The sequence below is a fragment of the Giraffa tippelskirchi genome, chromosome 6 (genome assembly GCF_054371585.1).
Source record: "Giraffa tippelskirchi isolate mGirTip1 chromosome 6, T2T-mGirTip1v1.2.pri, whole genome shotgun sequence".
NCBI classification, from domain to species: Eukaryota; Metazoa; Chordata; class Mammalia; order Artiodactyla; family Giraffidae; genus Giraffa; species Giraffa tippelskirchi.
In genome coordinates this window covers 5527279-5548939 of record NC_137280.1, presented here as the reverse complement: position 1 = coordinate 5548939, position 21661 = coordinate 5527279, and the positions used below count along the sequence as shown (strand labels likewise).

The following is a 21661-nucleotide window of genomic DNA, read 5'->3' as shown; positions in this document are numbered from 1 at the left end:
GTAGCTCCTCAGGCTCCTCTGTCCATAGGATTCTGCAGGCAAGAATACTGGAGTGGGCTGCCGTTGCCTTCTCCAGGGTATCTTCCTGACTCAGGCATTGAACCCGGGTGTCCTGCATTGAAGGTGGATTCTTCACCGTCTGAGCCACTAGGGAAAACCATTATTCTCCATAGGTATGAAAAATTGAGAGTTACCTTCATTACAGTGATATTCTAGTCATGCTTAAGCTTTAAGAACTTCCAAATATATTTCTAATGAGTTTTCTCTAAAATATCAAAAACACGAACTTTCTTTAGTGGGGGAGATCTTAAAATGAAGCCAAAGTGTTTTTTTCCCAAAGAGAGTTCTGAATGATCAGAACACCAATTCCTGAAATGAAATTTCTCTGAATCAATGACAGCATTGAAAGAAAAATAGAACACATGAGCCATAGAGTTAGAGAAGCTTTACTAAAAACAAAATAATAAATTTTAGAAAGAAATTAATGTTTGTCATTTGCCTTACCAAATAGGATAACCTATGAGACGTAGTAGGGATAAAGTAAATATAAATAAAAATTATACATTTTGCACTAAGCAAATATATAGCAAAGAAAGAAATGGTACATTTCTCTCTTCCTAAAAGGACCATTGTCTTTGCAAATACAAATCATACTCATCAAATGACTCGGCTTTGTCGCCCACAGGAGCACCTGCTTCACGTTTCCCGTCTGCTGCCCCCACTCCCAGGCAGAAGTAAACACCCCTCCTCTTAAAAGTTTTATAGATATTTACATGAGATAACTTCCAGCATGATTAACTTTTACCACAAATTACTGTTTTTCTGTTTACTTGAAATATTATCCCAAACTAGACTCACTCTCTTTCATCTCCGATTGTACCAAGGGCATGGTTCATAGCAGCTTCCCATCATTACCTGTTGGACTCTGTTAAGAAGGTATTCCTACTGGCTTCAGCCTTTCTCTATATTCAAGAGAACCAAAAGCTATAGTTTCTCAAATAAATTTTTAAATCCTAGCTTCAAGTTCATCTGAATGCTTCTCACCCATGGCTGTTTGAAAATACTTCAATCATAAATCATTAACTTTCCTTATCAATCAAGCAAGCCTGAGGTCTAAATTTTATATGGATCTAGGTAATGTGTTTGCTACTGATATTATTATGGAAACCTATGATTGCTAAAGAAATCATTATCCAACCCATGAACTGGGGGTAGAGCCTTTGCTTTTCTACCTGGGGTTAGTTATCTGAAAATAATAATGTCCCTAAAGAATGGACAGGGCCAAGCACAAAAAGAGAGCAGCTAATTGCTAACAGTTCTGGGAGGAAAAACTGAAAATATTTGATGAAAGTCAGTTCAGTTCAGTCACTCAGTCGTGTCAGACTCTGCAACCCCACTGACCGCAGCACGCCAGGCTTCCATGTCCACCACCAACTCCTGGAGCTTGCTCAAACTCATGTCCATCAAGCTGGTGATGCCATCCAACCATCTCATCCTCTGTCGTCCAAAGGACTCTCAAGAATCTTCTCCAACACCACAGTTCAAAATCATCAATTCTTCTGTGCTCAGCTTTCTTTATAGTCCAACTCTCACATTTATTATCGTTTATTAAGATTATGTTAAGTTTTACATGAGTAAAATTTTATTATTACAAAATTAATACCATTTAGCTCCCATTTAACAGACCGGGAAGATGAGGCCATGAGACATACAGATACATAGCAATAAGTAGTCGAAACAGAATTAAAACCCACATATATCTGCATGAGTGCATGCCCAGTCACTCAGCGGTATCTAACTCTTTGTGACCCTATGGACTTTAGCCCGCCAGGCTCCTCTCTTCATGAGACTCTCCAGGCAAGAATACTGGAGTGGGTAGCTAGTTCCTTCTTCAGGGGGATCTAACATATCTGACCAGCATCTAAATTCTAACTATTATACTGTAGGTATTTTTTTTTTCTAAATTTGAGCTAAGACAAGTCCATATCCACTGGCAACTAGTATTTTAGCATCAACGCAGACAAAAATCTATTACTGTTTATTTCCACTGCATTTTAAAATGTCTTGGAATATTAGACTTTTAGCTGTATCAATAAGGGTTTTTTTTCTCTTTATTATTTTGTCTTTAGGGCTGTGACACGCAGATGATTTATGACATGCTGCTAAGATTGAAGTCCATTGTCTATTTACCTGGTGACTTTGTCTGCAAAAAGGTGAGTGCCTGCAATTCTTCAAATGCACGACTCATAAATAAATATATTTGAGGAGTTCAGATATAAGTCAGGAGAATAGTTTAAACAAAATCTGCCCAGGGTGAGTTCCAAAGTATGAAAATAATCATGAGATGCAATTCTGTAAAACAATAATGTGTTTTCAGAGTTCAAAACAGAATAAGACAATATGGATTTCATTACTTATAGGATATGAGTGTGGGTGGTCTGAAAAGTTGGTTTGTGTATATATAAGTCATCAACTGTCATACCCCATTAATTCCAAATACCTTCCCTTAATTCTACCTTTTCCCTTAAGAAATGAAAGGTGGTTCTGCCCCTTTTATGTCTTCAGCAAACTATCAGTTACCTCCATTTAACTCACCCAGTTAGTGGATAATCAATGCCATATATTTTTAATTTTACTGTGATTACAAAGTAATACATGGTCATTATTTTTAACATGGGAAACACATGAAAGCACAAAACCAAAAGCTCCCCATCCATAAATAACCATTATTAATATATTTCAACCTGTCCCTTTTATAAACCGATTGATGGACAGTTAGAGCTTGTTTCATAAAATTAGCATCATTCCTCCCTTATGTGTACAACTTGCTGTGTCACGTCACAATATATCATAGGCAGTAACCTGCAACCTCCTTTTTAAAGTTGCATAGTATTCCAGTCTATGAATATGTCCTAATCAATTTGCAAGTGTTTGCTATTGTAAATAACTCTAAAATGAGTACTGCTGCACATCTATGATTACTAACTTAGAGAAGGAATGATGACCTTGGGTTTTTCATCTTGAGACATTAAATCAGTTGTGAAGACAATAATCAAAATTAAATGTAGCGAAAGATGAGCAGTTCAAAGAAGTGAAAGATGATCCAAAACCCTAGGGAGTTTACAGACAAGTAGGGGTAAGAAGCACTTACATCATCCCAAAATAATGTGTTGAATGTGATGGGAGATAAGCCCAAGCCATGGCAGGGCACAGATCGAGGCTGTTTCTCCTCCGGGGTACTGGTACGATCTCCTGGAGAAGATTCTGGTCGAGCAAAGTCTTGAAAAATGAATCAGCATGAACCAGGAGAAAGAAGAAGCAGGCATTCCAGATAAAGGAAAAAGGTTCACATGAACTCAGGCAGAAAGGAAGGAACTGTGTCTACAGGGAGAGTGTATAGAACTACAAGTCATATTACTCAGCCATTAAAAAGAATGTACTCGAATCAGTTCTAATGAGGTGGATGAAACTGAAGCCTATTATACAGAGCAAAGTAAGTCAGAAAGAAAAACACCAATACAGTATATTAACACATATAGAATTTAAAAAGATGGTAACAATGACCCTATATGTGAGACAGCAAAAGACACACAGATGTAAAGAACAGACTTTTGGACTCTGTGGGAGAAGGCAAGGGTGGGATGATTTGAGAGAACAGCATTGAAACATGTATATATTATCATATGTGAAACAGATCGCCAGTCCAGGTTCGATGCATGAGACAGGGTGCTCAGGGCTGGGGCCCTGGGATGACCCAGAGGGATGGGCTGGGGAGGGAGGTGGGAGGGGGGTTCAGGACAGGGGGCACATGTAAACCCATGGCTGATTCGTGTCAATGTATAACAAAACTACTACAATATTGTAAAGTAATTAGCCTCCAATTAAAATAAATAAAATTTTTTAAAAAAGAACTACAAGTCAGAAGCTGGAAAACTTTAGTGTCATTTATTCAGTGAAACTCAATAAATAATTTTGAAATATTATGGGCCAGGCACTGTGCTAGATACTGGATATATTCAGCAGTGAGCAGAAAAGGGTGGTTCTTGTCCTTCAGAGGCCTACTATTTGATGCTGGGGTATTCAATTCACAATCTACATCAGAATCACCAGAATTTAGAAGTCTGGGCTCCATCCCAGCAATTCAATTGGTCTGGTAGAGCCCTCATATCAACACTTTTTAAGCCTCCCAGATGATTCTCACATGTAGCCAAAGTTGAGTATCACTGGCCTGATGGAAGAGACAAACAATAAACAGATAAAATTAAATAAATGCGTAACTCCAAAATGTGCTAAATTCTATATAGGGAACACAGAATTTGTGTGGTGGCAAAGGTACTTAATTTAGGTTGGAGGACTCAGAGGTGGGGAGATTGTCAGGTTGTCAGACATGATCTTTGTGAAAATATAAACAGAAATAGTTCTCTAGTTTAAAAAAAAAAAAACTAGAGAGGACAGTTTTTTAAATGAAGACTTGGGGACACGAGGCAGGACAGAACTTGACATATTTAAGGAACTGAAGTAAATAATCAGCTAGGATAATGGCGAAAGACAAAGTCAAATAGAGGGGAGGTACTTTAAGGCCTCCAGTTGCATAGGTGGAAATAATCTAGTCTGTGAGAGAGGATACAACTGCAGGTAAATCTTTAGGAACCAGCGTATAACAGAACTGATATCATAAGAAGCTCAAGAAAAGGTAAATGAAAAAGACCAAGGCTGTAACTTTGAAGAATGACAGTATTTACGGAAGAGGTCAGTGGAGAAGAATCACAGAGGGCAACTGAGAAGGAGCTCTCAGCAGTAAAAGAGGAAAACATGGCTGAGACATTGTGATATTAATGAAACCAGGAGTACAGTGTGAAAGCGTTGGTCGCTCAGTCATGCTAGACTCTTTGCGACCCCATGGACTGCAGCCCGCCAGGCTTCTCTTGCCTGGAACTCTCCGGGCAAGAATACTGGAGTGGATTGCCATGCCCTCCTCCAGGAGAGTCTTCCAGGGATCAAATCTGGGTCTCCCACATTTCAGGCAGATTCTTTACCATCTGAGGAATATATAAGCCCACGCAAATAAATCCAGATTAAAAGTGGGCATACTGATGATATGAAATCATTTTCGTTAAAATGGGAAATGCAAACCACAGCTCGATGTAAGGACCCCTTTAGAGCAATGATGCATTTAGGGTGACACGGCCTTAATGCACCCAAATAGCCTTTCAATTTGTTCCAATAGCAGCAGGGACTGAAAATGGAGACAACTCATAGAAACTTCAGCACTCATGCCCCTAAGCAGTGAAAACTTGCTTAACAAAGTGTGAAGTGCAGAGTAGATGCAGCCTTCTCATTTCTGATTTCTTCCTCACATCACATCCATCACTTAATAACAAAAACAGATCAGCTGAACACAAATGAAGGAAGGAAAAAAAAAATAAGCAGGGGGAAGAGCAGAAATGAAGACATGAGACTCCAAGCCACATTTCTCTGTTTCCATTTCTGTTTTAAAGAAGGGATTTAATTAATAGTAGACATAGACATAGATGAAAAGTTGTTACTTGACCAGATTTTAGACAGCTGAATTCAGCTTTGCTTTTTTTTTCTTTATCATTTCCACAAATCGTTCTAGGAAAAGGGGAGAAAAACAAACAAATAAACATGTCCATTAGAGGTTGTTTAAATAATTGAAGAAAGGACAGGGCTCAGGACTGAGTCTGCTGACCTACCTAATCCCCTAAACATCTCCTAACACTGGGTTTGCGTTCCCAAGTTTCCCCAAAGGAGTTAGATACATATGCTTGAAAGTGTAAAAGTGTTAGTCACTCAGTCGTGTCTGACTCTTTGTGACCCCATGGACTGTAGTCAGCCAGGCTCCTCTGTCAATGGAATTTTCCAGGCAAAAACACTGGAATGGGTAGCCATTCCCTTCTTCCCAACCCAGGGATAGAACCTGAGTCTCCTGCATTGCAGGCAGATTCTTTACTGTCTGAGCCACCAGGGAAGCCCTAACCCTCTGGATGGCTCCTTATCTTGCTGAATGGCTAGCTTGGACTGCTTCAAAGGGTATTTGGGAGTTTTTCCAGGATTAATTTGGAAGAATTAATTTGAGTGTCGTAATACCCCTTCCAGCCTTTGAAATAGCCTTTCACAGGGGAACCCTGAAGATTTTAAATGCTCTCTCGCGCAGGGTTACCCTATTGTATATGAAGTGCTTGCATTTCTATACTTTCTCCAAATTAACACATTAACCAATCACAAAAGCTTGGTTTGGTCTTATTTTGCACATACTGTCAGACCTTCTTCTCTAAGGAATGTCTACTTCATTTGAATGCTAATTAAACTTGCAAGAAAGTCTTAAATTAGCCTAGAAATATGCAAGAAATAGTGCAAGTTTTGGTTTGTTGATTATGCCAGATGTCCTTGAAAAATTATTGAAATGATCATTAAAAAATAATTAAAAGTTCTGAACTATATTTAAGTATCCATTATGTACTTCTACCTCCAGTCAGTTGTAAAAACTGCTTTTGAAAAATCATTCCAGTTCCTTGAGAATGACTTTATGCAAAAAATGAAGGAATATGACCATGTTCTAATCATTACTTCTTGGAGTATCTCTTGAAAAACTAATTTTCAGACACTTTCCCTCATTTTAAAAATAACTCATAGCTATTTTGTTGGTTTTAAAGAGATCAGTCTTGATATTGGATTCATCATTAACTATGGTTTATCTGTATAGATATATTATATCATATTTAACATACATATTATATAGTCAGGTGACATAGGTGTTGCTATTTCTATGCTGTCGTCTGCCAGCCTCACAGATTTACCCAAGACACTTCACTTTTCAAGTCTCTACTGGTGTCTCAGATGGGAATGAATCTGATCTGCAAAGCAGGAGACCTGAGTTCAATCTCTGGGTCAGGAAGATCCCCTGGCAAAGGGAATGGCTACCACTCCAGTATTCTTGCCAGGAGAATTCCACAGACAGAGGAACCTGGCAGACTACAGTCCATGGGGTTGCAAAGAGTCAGACATGACTGAGTGACTTACACACTACCAGATTGAAATAAAACTAATGATATCTTTCTTATATGACCTCACTGAGGTTTTTGCAAGAATTAAATAAGTTAATATCTATGAAAATATTTTGCAGCTATAAGGGAGCATGTTCTGATAGAACAAACACAGGTATTAAAATAAGGAGCAATGTAAAATCTGATATTGTGAGTTTAAAAATACTTTGCAAATGCAAGATGTATTATTAGTATTGATATTATGGAAATAACTATAATTAGATCCATCTGTATTGGAATTTCTACTTAGGTCTACATTTGGGAATAAATATATGCTTAATATTCTACACAATGCGGAATTTAAATATACTTTTTGCGTTGCTTCATTCAGAGATGTGCATTCTAGGCTTGCTTTTGCTTCTAATTACTGTCATGGAGCATTGGTTACTTAGCCAAATATTAGCCAGTAAGTCAATCTGGGCTTTATTTTCTTTCTGTAAAATGGAAATAATAACACCTACTCTAACTTCCTCATAAAATTCATAGAGAGATAAAATGAGAATGTCAGTGTTACAGATGTCAGTTAAGAGGTAAAGCCTAAAAACTTTAAACTTAACCTAGCAATTATAATGTGACAATAAGTAATGATCAGGAAAATAACCTTTGGTATTAAAGAACTTCCCAGAGAATGGTGAAATTATAAATTATTCATAAATGAGTTGTCTATTTCATAATTCCTATGCTCAGCGCTGGAACAAAGTAGACATTGTCTCAGTCTTTGCAGAGCAGAAAATATAATCAACATTGTTTAATCCTAAATTAATTTCAGTGTATTCTAATCTCCTGAAAATATGATTAACAAGAATATTTGATGAACTCAAATAATCCAGTCCCCTCCTAATTCCTAATAAGAGAATTTATTGTATTTATGCTATTTTTAATAGCTCAGATTGATCAAGACTCAACTCATTAAGACATATAGGTACTATTATCCAGTTTGTCTTGTATTATGACAACTGTCTTATTTAAAAGTTTAACAATTTTCTTGACCCAAGTGTCATTCAGGTCTCTCGTAAAACATATTTATTCCTTTTGGATCCTGGAGTGAGATGTGTTCCAAGGGTCCCACAATCACCCACTAGTTTGATGATTTGCATGACTCAATATGAAGTGGTATTTATCACTTAAGATTTATTATAGCAAAGCATACAGTGCAGGGAAAGCAAGAAAAAAACATTCATAGGCAAAGACTAGAAAAATAAGGTGCAGATTTACTAGGTCCTACTTCCACGAGGGTCACATGGAATTCATCTTTATCGCCTGCTGTGGACAAGGACAAAATATCTCTGTCTAGGAAAACTCAACAAAGTCTTGGAGTCTAGAGTTTTTAAATGGGGCTGGTCACATAGCTACATGACCAGCCATGGTTCAGACTACAAACTAGACACCAAGTACACATCATAAATCTTTGTGTTTACATTAAACAGTGTTGACAGCCTGGTACATCCCGCCTCGCTGCCTGAGGCATACAGAATAACATCATTAACCAGTGGCTATGTGAACACTCCAGGAGTTTAGTTCTCGGGGCTTTGAACAAGGGTCATTGCCCTGGTTCCAGGGTCCCCAGAGATGAACAAGAACTGAATAAAAACAACCTGCTGCATTAACACTTTCAATATGGAACAAGAATAATAGCTTAAGGGTCTCCTATGCCCCAATTACCAAAATGAGATCTCAGTGCTGTAGGCAGAAGAGTAGAGGTCATCTTTGAATGACTGTAACCCATGCTCTTTGGATAAATTAAGCAACTTCTTCAAAGCAGAGCAGCGGTCACCAAAAAATAAAAAAGAAAAGGTGGCTATTCTTACGATCTCTAATTTCCTCTCTCCGATCCCATTCCTGAAACAATGTGCTAGCTAAAATATCCTTGCCTGTCCAGCGATGGCACACAGTGCTCTCATTTTGAAGAATGTCACTTTCCTTATAATTTCTTTTCACATGATATGTCAAACTAATGTCCATAACTACCTCAAGTCTTCAGATAATTACTTTTACACTTCCTTCCTTTACGTTTATTCATCTAGAGGGGTTTATATTTCTTTAATTTGGGGCATAATTGTCAAGAATACAGTGACTATCATTTCCTCTTTTTATTTGGCATACAGGGAGAAATTGGCAAGGAAATGTATATCATTAAGCAAGGAGAAGTCCAAGTTCTTGGAGGTGCTGATGGTTCTCAAGTTCTGGTTACGCTGAAAGCTGGGGCAGTATTTGGAGAAATCAGGTATCCAAAAGACATCTTGTAAATGTTGAAGACTGTCATTTGTCATAAAAGAAAAATCTTAAGTCATAAAATAAGTAAAGTTCCTGCTCAAATTCATCAGTGGTTTTATTGTGCTGACAACATGGATAAAATAAGGATTTTCACATTTCTGTTTATCCTTTCCCTTCCTCCAAAGACCATTTAGGCCCAGGACTTAGGTCAGTGCCTGGCATAAAGTATTTGCTCAATGTATGTTGAACAATGGATGTGTGCATGAATGAATGAATGAATGAATGATGAAAGAAGAGATTGGGAGAGTTAGGCATCAGATTGTTGGAAAGCTTGAATGCCAGGATAACACGGTAGTTTTGAGTAGGTGAGTGATAATGATTATCGCTGTGGGACCAAATTACCTGAGTCCAAAATCCCCATCCCTCTACTTAGGAACAAAAATCTTTGTTTCTTTGTTACTTGAACCCTCTGTCCCTCCTTTTAATAGTTTGATAATAATAATACATATCTTAGAGGGTTGATAAGTGAGTTAATTCATTAAGGGCACTTAGAGCAATGTTCAGCATCGATTAGGAGCTCAATAGATATTAGCTATTGTTATTATTATTTGCTATTGGCCAAGAGAAGTTTGTCCTAAAGGTGAGTCCCCAAGAGTAACAATAAGTGGAGTCGCTCAGTCGTGTCCGACTCTTTGCGACCCCATGGACTGTAGCCCACCAGGCTCCTCCGTCCATGGGATTCTCCAGGCAAGAGTACTGGAGTGGGGTGCCATTGCCTTCTCCAGGAGATCTTCCCGACCCAGGGATTGAACCTGGGTCTCCCACATTGTAGGCAAACGCTTTACCGTCTGAGCCACCAGGGAAGAGTAAGAATAGTTGACCCTTAATATCTACCAGGATATTGGTTCCAGGACCCCCACAGATACCAAATTTCACCAGTGCTCAAGTTCCTTATGTAAAATAGCATAGTAGAATCAGCCATTTGTGTCTGTGGGTCCCTCGTGTGAGGGTTCCACACCCCAGGATTCAACAGATTGGCCTGCACAACCTGTGCAAATGCACAACCTGTGGATACAAAGATCTGACACTACAGACAGCAAATTTAAGCATTTTTTGGGCTAAACATCTCATATGTATTATTATACTCATGTGTTCATCTGATAAACCCTCATTTTGAGTGCCTAGTACATGCTAGACTGTCAGGTATTGCTCCAAACTCTGAGAATGTACTGTGTAAACAGTGAACAAGGGCTTACAGTCTTGTGGAATAAAGCTCACAATAAATAAACAACTAACTAGATCATATAAACTCCCACTGTGATAACTGCTATGGAGGTAAAAATTGTTGGAAAGTGACTAGGAATGCCACTTCACATACAGAGTCCAGATCTCTCTGGACAGATAATATTCCAGCTGAGGCTTGAGAGACTAAATGGAGCAAACATCCAGACACGGCAGAAGAGCCTCCCAGATGATGCAAGCGTAGAGGGCTAGAGGGAAGGCGGCCACATCTGGCTGAACGTTGCAGATGTCGATACGGCTGGAGCTCAGTGAATAGGGGGCCTGTGAGGTGACGGGGACAAAGAGGTGGGCAAGGACCAGACTGCACAGATCTTTTAGACCCTGGTAAGGAATTTGCGTTTTATTCTAAATACCAACGGATGCCAGTGGAGGATTTTAGGCAAAAGAATGATATAATTTGAATTATGATGTTAAAGTCCACTCTAACAGCTGTGTGGACAAAAGGCAGCAGAGGAACAAGAATGAAATACAGGAGATCAGTTAGAAGTCAGCTGCAGTGGTCCAAGTGAAAGGTGATGGAGTCTTGGACTAGGATTTGGGCCCTTAAGGCAAAGTGTACTGTCACGCAATTATTAACGTATCCATTTCACAACTGGGAAAATTGTAATTCCAAGGTATCGATTATCTTGCCCAGGATAATATAGCTAATAAGTGAAAGGTACAATATTCAAACACAAGTTTCATGGATTATGGTCAAGTGATCTTTCCACCATACCAGGAAGAAAGGTGCTCATTCAACCTTTTATTTCAGAGCTGCTAAGAAGTTATCTTCAGGGTTGCAGAGATATGACTAATTTCAGAAGAGTTTATATGAGCATGACTAAGGTTTCCTTAGAATACTGAAGCATGTTATCTCTCTGTTGATAATGTGGATTCTCTTTTTTAATTTTTCCTCCTTGCTTAAAGCCGGGTGGGCACGCCTGTGGGGGTCTGCTCTGTGGCAGGAGTGAAAACGCTTCCCAGAATGCCCAGGTCTTTGCGTGTTCTTTGCCTGTTTTCTATTGCTTCCTTACTGCGAGTCCTTGCAAAAGAGATTTAATATTTTAGTGACTTAATCATCACTGCAATCTTCAAGGTCACAAAACAAGCAACAGTCTAATCTAAAACATTGCAGAAATTAATTAGGTGACCTCTCTCAAGGGTCAAGTACTCCCTGAAGAATAAGGCTTTATAAATACAAGTACATTAATTGCTGACATTATCATCACGGGAGGAAATACTCTAAAAATACAATCCAGGTGCTGCTGAGTTGCGATAGAAAGGAACCTTAGATACTTGACAGCAACTTCTCAAATAAACCTCCTGTTACGCACTGGGCTTCTAAGGCCAAATTGAAACCAGTAGACCAGACAAGCTCTAAATTTGCTCAATAATCTGGTTAATTCAAGCAACAGGGAGATTTCTGCCTCGACTGTCTTCTTGACTGTTGTTGAGGAGACATAGGATGTGTCTGCTTCTTCCCAGACACCCCCAGGCTTCGCAGGCCCACAGCTGTCATATGCCCCTGGCGCTCTAGTTATTTATTCCAGCAATGGAGGCTTGCCTGCCAAATAGCTAGATACTGGAAAGATCGAGTAATCGTGTTTACTACACAAAAATGCTGTGACCTTTGTAAAAACAAGCTAAATCCAACACCATCATGTAACTTTTTGAAGAAGCTTCTTTTTTCTTTGGAAAAAAAAGAAAAGAACTGAGGACTTTCAAGGACATTACATACTAATCCAAAAGAGCAAAGCCCTGACTAAAATATAGATTTACAGCCTGCCATGGAGAAAACCCAGACCACATTTCCAATTAACATCTGAAGAGTTCAGACACCCCATTTTTAATAGAGAGACCCAGGGTCTGCTGGGGGATGGCCTTGTAGTAGTTCTGACTTCACTGGTTTTTTTTTTGTTTCACAAATACATTCATTGCCAAGTCTTATTCACTGAATATATTTAACTGCTTCCTATCCTTCTTCTGCATCTGTTAAAAATCTCACTTTTCCTGAAAATGCATCTGAAATTTTTCCCTTGCTAGTGCTCTTATAATTTCAATAGGAATCCCTACTAGTTTCATCTTTCTTTGGATAACCTCCCCCTGGAAAATATCTGTTCACCTCTCAAGACTTCAATTCACATGTCACCTCTCTGAAGCCATCTCTGTTGCTGCTGTTTAATCACTCAATCGGGTCCAGCTCTTTGCGACCCCATGGACTGTAGCCTGCCAGGCTCCTCTGTCCATGGGATTCTTCAGGCAAGAATACTGGAGTGGGTCGCCATGTCCTCCTCCAGGGGAAGCCATCTCTAACCTCCACCAAAATAACCAGCTGCTCACTGTTTACAATAGCCAGGACATGGAAGCAACCTAGATGTCCATCAGCAGATGAATGGATAAGGAAGCTGTGGTACATATACACAATGGAATATTACACAGCCATTAAAAAGAATACATTTGAATCAGTTCTATTGAGATGGATGAAACTGGAGCCCATTATACAGAGCAAAGTAAGCCAGAAAGAAAAACACCAATACAGTATACTAATGCATATATATGGAATTTGAAAGATGGTAACGATAACCCTATATGCGAGACAGAATAAGAGACACAGATGCATAGAACAATTTTATGGACTCTGAGGGAGAAGGTGAGGGTGGGACGTTCTGGGACAATAGCTTTGAAACATGTATATTATCATATGTGAAACAGAACACCATTCCATGTTTGATGCATGAGACAAGGGCTCAGGGCCGGGGCAATGGGATGACCCAGAGGGATGGGATGGGGAGGGAGGTGGGTGGGGGGTCCAGGAGGGGGAACACATGTAAACCCATGTCTGATTCATGTCAATGTATGGCAAAAACCACTACAATATTGTAAAGTAATTAGCCCCCAACTAAAATAAATAAATTTATTAAAAAAAAAAATAACCAGCTGCTTGCTCCCTGTTGTTCCACAGCATTTCACGCATGACTTTACAGCAGGAATTACCACTAATTTAAAATTAATTTGCTCAAATGGATCTCAATAGACTAAGCAATTAAAATGTAAGAACTCAAACTTTCCATCTTTAAGTCACCAGCAGCTATATAAAAACTATACAGTGTGGTGATTTTCACCGATATTCTGCCATCCAAAACAGTTTGCAGGTGTTATTCAGAAATCTCTAATTAATTAAGTAGTTAATTGTGATTTGATTTAAAAAATTATATTTGAGACACCTTACAGCATAATGTGAAGTCCCTCACAGAAGGCCACCCCTGGCATGGTGAACAAGAGCAGTAAACGGTCACCTCCCCCAAGGGCCTTACAAATAGGAGGCAAGGAAAGAGCAAGATTCCAGTATCAGGTGATGAAATGCTCGGATTGCAGTCAAGGATGGAGCAAACACAGGAGGTTATAGACTACACAGCTTTCACAGGACCAATCCTTTAGGTTTAGCAGTTGCTTTGCTTTCAGAGCTTCTCAAATGACATGTGGAGACAATACAGTGTGCAGACAATATGTGCGCATAAAGGCCAGTCCTGGTAGCCCAGACAAAGTGAAAGAAAGAAAGTGAAGTTGCTCAGTCGTGTCCAACTCCTTGAGACCCCATGGACTGTAGCCTACCAGGCTCCTCCATCCATGGGATTTTCCAGGCAAGCATACTGGAGCAGGGTGCCATTTCCATCTCCAGGAGATCTTCCCCACCCAGGGATCGAACTTGGGTCTCCCATGTTGTAGACAGACGCTTTACCGTCTAGCCACCAGGGAAGTCAAGCGATATATAAAAAAGATTATTCACATAATGCTTGTAGTGGTTGGACGTTGGCCCCCACAAAGATATATCCATGCCCTAATCCCTGAAACCTGTGAGTCGGCGGTGCGGGGAGGAGGGGAGAAGAGTTTGCAGATGTAGTTAAGCTAAGGATCTCAGGGTGAGATCATTCTGGATTTTCTTGGATGGGCCCTAAATCCAATGCCAAGTGTCCTCACATGAGACAGAAGAGAAGACACACAAACTCAGAGGGGAGAGGGGAAGGCCACGTGAAGACGGAGGGAGAAATTGGAGTTACACAGCCACAGCCAAGGAACTCCTGGAACCGCCAGAAGCTGGAAGAGGCAAGACAGGATTCTTTCCTAGAGTCCTCGAGAGAGCACAGCCCTGCCAACATCTTGATTTTGGACTTTTGGCCTCCACAACTGTGAGAGAATAAATCTCTGTTGCTGATAGTCACTGGTTTTGCAGGAATTTGTTACAGCAGCCCCAGGAAACTAATATAAAACTAAGCTCTTTACACTGTTAACCTTTGAAATTTACTGGGAAAAAAAAAAAAAAAAGGTTTGCATGGCACCCCTTCATCTCACCCTACATGGCCAGTCCACCCCTGATATCTATCAGTTTCACCGCCAAAGTGTGTCTCCGATCATTTGTACCTTTCCTTCTCCACTGCCCACACTTCTGTCCACACCACCTCCCTCTCTCACTGGACAACTGCAGCGGTTGCTCCAAGCCTCCCACTCCAACCACCGTGCCCTCTGTAACCCAGGCCCCACTCGTAGGCTGGGGGATCTTTGAGAAACAGGGATGGCCATGTCATTGCTCTCCTGCTTAAAACCACTCCAACCACGCAATGCTTTCAGTGCTTTCCTAGAAATAAGATCAGAGAATAAGATCACAGCTCTTGCCTGACCTCCAAGACCCTGCAGAGTCCAGCTCCTGCCTACCTCTCTACTGCAGGTTTTTTATATTCCACGTATGAGTAAAAACACAGTATTTGTCTTCCTCTGTCTGACTTACTTCACTCTGTACAATACCCTCAAGGTCCATCCTTGTCGCAAATGGCAAGATTTCATCCTTCTACGGCTGAGTAGAATTCCATTGGATGTATCTACCACATCTTTTCTTTTTTAATTTATGTATTTTTAATTGGAGGATAGTTGTTTACAATACCGTGTTGGTTTGTTGGTTTCTGCCAGACACTAACATGAATCAGCCATAGGTATACATACGTCCCCTCCCCTCTTGAACCTTCCTCCCACCTCCCACCCCATCCCACCTCTCTAGGTTGTAACAGAGCACCAGGTTGAGCTCCCAGCATCTTATAGCAAATTCCCACTGGTTATGTGTTTTACATATGTATACCACATCTTCTTCATTCTTTCACTGATGGACACAGGCTGTTTCCATACCATGGCTATTGGAAATAGAGGTGCAATGAACAAGCATAGGGGTGCATATATCTTTTCAAATTATTTTGTTTTCTTTGGATGAACATACAGAAGTGGGACAGCTGGATCATATGGTGGTTCTAGTCTTAATTTTTTGGACGAATCTCCATGCTGTTTTTCCATAGCAACCATGGGGACTTTTTACCTCCGCCCAAATGGATTGCCCACCCCTTTAACCCAATCTGAGCTTCTTTCGGGACTTCTTTTATTCTCCACTGTAGGGACCTCCCAGGTCTCCTTGCTACATGCTCTGGCTGGGCCACATTCCTTTCTTTCAGAGCACTTACCTTTGTAATCATGCACTCACTGGTGGATTTATTTCTCAGCATCTTTCTTCCTTCCTCACTAAACTGTAAGTATCAGGACTACTCTGTATGGCTGTGCTGGTCACCCTCTGCGTCAGGATGTCCAGGGCGGGGCTGGGAGGTCTGCAATGCAGCCTGTATTCCGTTCCTGAGTGTGAGCCCTGCTGTTGTACTCCCCCTCATGCACTCCCCCTTTAAAATGTACTAATACACATTCATTTTGTCATGAATATGCATATTCAGCCTGGTGCCCTTTTTGCCAGCTTTTATTATTAAGAACAAGACTGCTATGTTTGTCCTTGTAAAGTCATTTTGCTTTCTTTTATTTCTTTGAAGTTTATTCCCCAAAGTGAAATAACTAGGTCGAAAAGTAGAAACATTTCTATAACTTTTGGAATATATGGGCAGATGATTTTCTAGAAAAATGGAACCAATTTATGATACAACATGCAATATAAAGCTATTTTTCCCTATGATCAGTGATATTACCTCATTACTCTCATTGGTTTTGCATTTTTAATAGGTTGTTTTAATTTTCATTTCTCTAAATAGTGCCTAGAAAATAATAGGTCCTTAATAAATATTTTCTAAATGAATTAATTTCCTCTGGGCCTATTTATTTTCATAAACTCAGTCATTTACTTTCTGCATTTCTTTCGTTGTACAACATTCTTTTTTCATCACACATAACAAGTTATTGAGTAGAATTTAGGCGGTGATATGTTTTAGGAACTTATTCATTTGAAAAGACCCTGATGTTGGGAATGATTGAAGGCGGGAGGAGAAGGGGACAACAGAGGATGAGATGTTTGAATGGCATCACTGGCTCAATAGACATGAATTTGAGTAAGCTCTGGGAGCTGGTGATGGACGGGGAAGCCCGGCGTGCTGCAGTCCATGGGGTCACAAAGTGCTGGAAAAACTGAGCAACTGAACGGATGTTTTATGTACTCTGAATTTCATTTAAAGTATTTAAGTTCTGGCTTCCACCAGCTATATTGGTCAGATCACACATTCTGCATATTTAGCAGAATATTTAACAAATATTTACTCTAAACCATTGTGAAAAGGCCAAATATTTTGCAAAATAATTTTAAACTTCTTTGTTCCCTCCAAACAACTTTTGCCTGTTTCTCCTAAACTTTCAGTTTTCAAAGTGAGAGTACCAAGAGAGAGTTCTGGGCTTCCCAGGTGGCGCTAGTGGTAAAGAACCCACCTGCCAATGTAGGAGACAAAAGAGATGCGAGTTCGATCCCTGAGTCAGGAATATTTCCTGGAAGAGGACATGGCAACCCACGTCAATATTCTTGCCTGGAGAATCCCCATGGACAGAGGAGCCTGGCGAGCTACAGTCCATAGTGTCTCAAAGCCAGACATGACCGAAGCGACTTAGCACATGCAAGCACATAAGGTAGAGTTTTAGTTATTTTGGACTATTTTAATTCCATACTTTTATTCTTCATCAGAATAACTCTGTTATTCCTTCCTCCAGCACACTGCCTTTCCTAAAATACAGAAATAATAGATACATTGGAAGTATGAAAAGGAGTAAGAGGACTGATCAGTATTGAAGGAGGAAAATTTTATTTCCATCTTTTTCTAGCTCAATCCTGTGAACACTACCTGTGTTTTTAAAGATGTGTTTGTATTTTCACCACATTTTTTAAGAGACAGTGTCTTTGATTGTGTAACATCTTTTTCCTTAGAGCAAAGAGCAACCCTCACCTAAGTTTCACAATATTCCTGTGAATAACTTTGTTATCAGTTCAGTTCAGTTCAGTTCAATCGCTCAGTCATCTCTGACTCCTTGCGACCCCGTGGACTGCAACACGCCAGGCCTCCCCATCCATCACCAACTCCCAGAGTTTACTCAAACTCATGTGCATTGAATTGGTGATGCCATCCAACCATCTTATCCTCTGTCATCCCATTCTCCTCCCGCCTTCAAATTTTCCCAGAATCAGGGTCTTTTCAAATGAGTCAGTTCTTCACATCAGGTGGCCAAAGGATTGGAGTTTCAGCTTCAACAGCAGTCCTTCCAATGAATATTCAGGGCTGATCTCCTTTAGGATGGACTGGTTGGATCTCCTTGCAGTCCAAGGGACTCTCAAGAGTCTTCTCCAACACCACAGTTCAAAAGCATCAATTCTTCGACGCTCAGCTTTCTTTATAGTCCAACTCTCACATCCATACATGACCACTGGAAAAACCATAGCTTTGACTAGACGGACCTTTGTTGGCAAAGTAATGTCTCTGCTTTTTAATATGCTATCTAGGTTGGTCATAACTTTCCTTCCAAGGAGTAAGCATCTTTTAATTTCATGGCTGCAATCACCATTTGCAGTGATTTTGGAGCCCAAAAATATAAAGTCTCTCACTGTTTCCACTGTTTCCCCATCTATTTGCCATGAAGTGATGGGATCAGATGCCATGATCTTAGTTTTCTGAATGTTGAGCTTTAAGCCAACTTTTTCACTCTCCTCTTTCACTTTCATCAAGAGGCTCTATAATTCTTCTTCTCTTTCTGCCATGAGGGTGGTGTCATCTGCATATCTGAGGGTATTGATATTTCTCCTGGCAATCTTGATTCCAGCTTGTGCTTCATCTAGCTCAGCGTTTCTCATGATGTACTCTGTGTATAAGTTAAATAAGCAGGGTGACAATATACAGCCTTGACGTACTCCTTTTCCTATTTGGAACCAGTCTGTTGTTCCATGTCCAGCTCTAACTGTTGCTTCCTGACTTGCATACAGATTTCTGAAGAGGCAAGTCAGATTGTCTGGTATTCCCAACTCTGGAAGAATTTTCCACAGTTTATTGTGATCCACACAGTCAGAGGCTTTGGCATAGTCAATAAAGCAGAAGTAGATGTTTTTCTGGAACTCTCTTGCTTTTTTGATGATCCAATGGATGTTGGCCATTTGATCTCTGGTTCCTCTGCCTTTTCTAAATCCAGCTTGAACATCTGGAAGTGCACGGTTCACGTACTATTGAAGCCTGGCTTGGAGAATACTGATACTTGTTATCAGTACCATTGTTTAAATCTGTATTCAGATGTTCTCAGAACTCCTCACAAAGTGACCATCTGGTATCTCTAATTCTATGAAAATCAAAGATCTTTACCATTGTTTGGAAGAGCAGAGAGGAAGTCAAGAATCTAATGCTTATCCTGACCAACCTAGCAGGCTTCCTCGCTGATTTTTTCTGACATCCATAGGCAAATCTGTATCATTAGAGCAATAACAAAGGCTTCACTAGCAGCGCTAGAGTTAGGGCATAAAGAAAAGACCTCATGACTTGAGGTCAGCTCTGGGCTTGGATTTCAGCAGTGGAAAGCATGTAAGTATCTGTTCTGGAATAAGCCACTTCACTGGACTCTGGACCTCAATTTCCATGTCAATAAGTGTAGGCTGCGAACCTACCTCACCAGTTTGATGTCGTCATTAATGTATGACATCATTAGCTATTTTCTAGCAGAGTATCATATATCTTCCTGGGTACTTGAAGGGATATAAATAAAGCATGGAGTAAAAAGTGCATGATATTCTTTTTTTCCTTTCTCCTTTCTTAGAATTTTTACCTAGATTCTTCATTGATCATCCACTTCTAAGGCCAATTCAACTCTGAAATCAAGACCTCTTGGGGGAAAGAAGGCTACATGTTTTGTATCTGTGAAATCTGAACCCTCTAACTCTGATGAAAATCCATACCCAGAGATTTTTCTCAAAAATCTAGGTTAACATGTGTTTCCCTTGCAGTAATTTTATGAATATCAAAGTCACGGCAAAGAGCAAGCAGCCTGGGCAGAGGTGACATGAGAACGTCCTCTGATATTTGCTCACCCGCAAAAGTTTCATCAGAATTTATTTTTAGTGAAGTGGTAAAAACATTCAAGCAACGAAGTATTTTCCAATAACACTGAAAAGATTTGAAGAATATCTCAAAAAAGCCTACTTAGGTGACCTAACCTCCTACCTTCCAAATATAATCCAGTTGGAAATTTGCTTAATGAGAGTAGATATTTGAAGTTGTGATCTCTCACTTGACATGGGATATGATTGATATTCTTTCCATAGACAGTATTTAGAGTTGGATTTATTTCTACTATAGGGAATAATTCTATGTGAGAAAATGCTTTTAGTCAGGAAACTTCTTCATTTGAGGAAGCATTCTCATTTTTTACAGTTATCAAGGCATTAATCATTCTGAATTGTGCGTCTCTGTTTAAGAAGTCTGTCTGGGTTTGCATCCAGCTCGTCAACAATGAGCTGTGTGACTCTGGGCAAGGTTCCAAACTGAGGTTTCATTTCTTCATGAAATGAAGGTTAAAAGGAGTAATAATAATACATAATTACCTCATAGGATTGAAAAGCATTATATGTATTAATATACAAAAAGAACTTAGAAAAATGCCCGACTCGTAGTAAATACCTCAAAATATTAGCTATTATTATTATTGTAAAAACGTCACCATTGCTAATATTATTATCAATATTTTCTGGTTGACTAGACAACTTGAAAATGTGGGATAACCTCACTCATGCCTCTCCCACTCCTGAATCGCAAGAAACTTGAGGTCAGATAGTTTTTTTTTTAATTGAAATTTAGTTGATTTACCATATTGTGTTAGTTTCGGATATACAGCAAACTGACTCAGTTATACATATATATATATATGTGTGTGTGTGTGTATGTATTCTTTTTTGATCCTTTTCCTTTATAGTTTATTATAAGATATTGAATATAATTCCCTGTGCTCTACAGTACATAATTTTGTTTATCTATTCTATATATGGTAGTGTGCATCTGTTAATACCATACTCCTGATTTACCTCCTACCCCTTCTTCTTTGGTAACCATGAGTTTGTGTTCTATGTCCGTGAGTTTGTTTCTGTTTTGCAAATAAGTTTGTTTGTACTAATTTTTAGATTCCACGTATAAGTAATATAATATTTGTCTTTACCTGACTTACTTCATTTTATATGACAATGTCTACATCCATCTATGGTGCTGCAAATGGCATTATTTCATTCTTTTTTGTGACTAATATTTCATTTTGTATGTGTGTGTGTATAACACATCTTATTATCCATTCATCTGTTAATGGACACTTACGTTGCTTTCACGTCTTGGCTGTTGTAAATAGTGATGCTATAACATTGGGGTGAATGTATCTTTTTGAGTTAGAGCTTTTGTCTTTTCCGGACGTATGCCCAAGAGTGGGATTATTGAATCATATGGTAGTTTTTATGATGCCATATGTGGCAGCCCTGGAAAAGAACTGGGAATGAATGACTGACTAGGGACTATCTGAATATTCTAGCTCTTTCTGATGTATGCACACACCACACACCTAGGTATACATAGATACATATATAGGTATAATTGTTTATTGTATATGTGCATATATACATATTATATGTATATGATGTATCTATATTAAATGTATTATTATATGTGCATATTATATATGTATATATATATATAATGGATATATATGTATATGTAAATATGTTATATACATACATATATAACCTCCATATTGCTATTTATTCCTGACATTTATCAAGTTTTGCACATACA

At 39.3% G+C, this 21661-nt stretch overlaps 1 protein-coding gene across 1 annotated transcript in view; it reads left to right on the top strand.

Annotated features, from left to right (window-relative positions):
• CNGB3 (cyclic nucleotide gated channel subunit beta 3) overlaps positions 1–21661 on the top strand; it is a 157643-nt gene that overhangs the window by 125319 nt on the left and 10663 nt on the right. Inside the window, exons 14-15 of the mRNA XM_081496818.1 lie at positions 2130–2213; positions 9170–9288. Of these exons, the coding sequence (XP_081352944.1) occupies positions 2130–2213; positions 9170–9288 (203 nt within the window). The remainder of the gene's footprint in view (positions 1–2129; positions 2214–9169; positions 9289–21661) is intronic.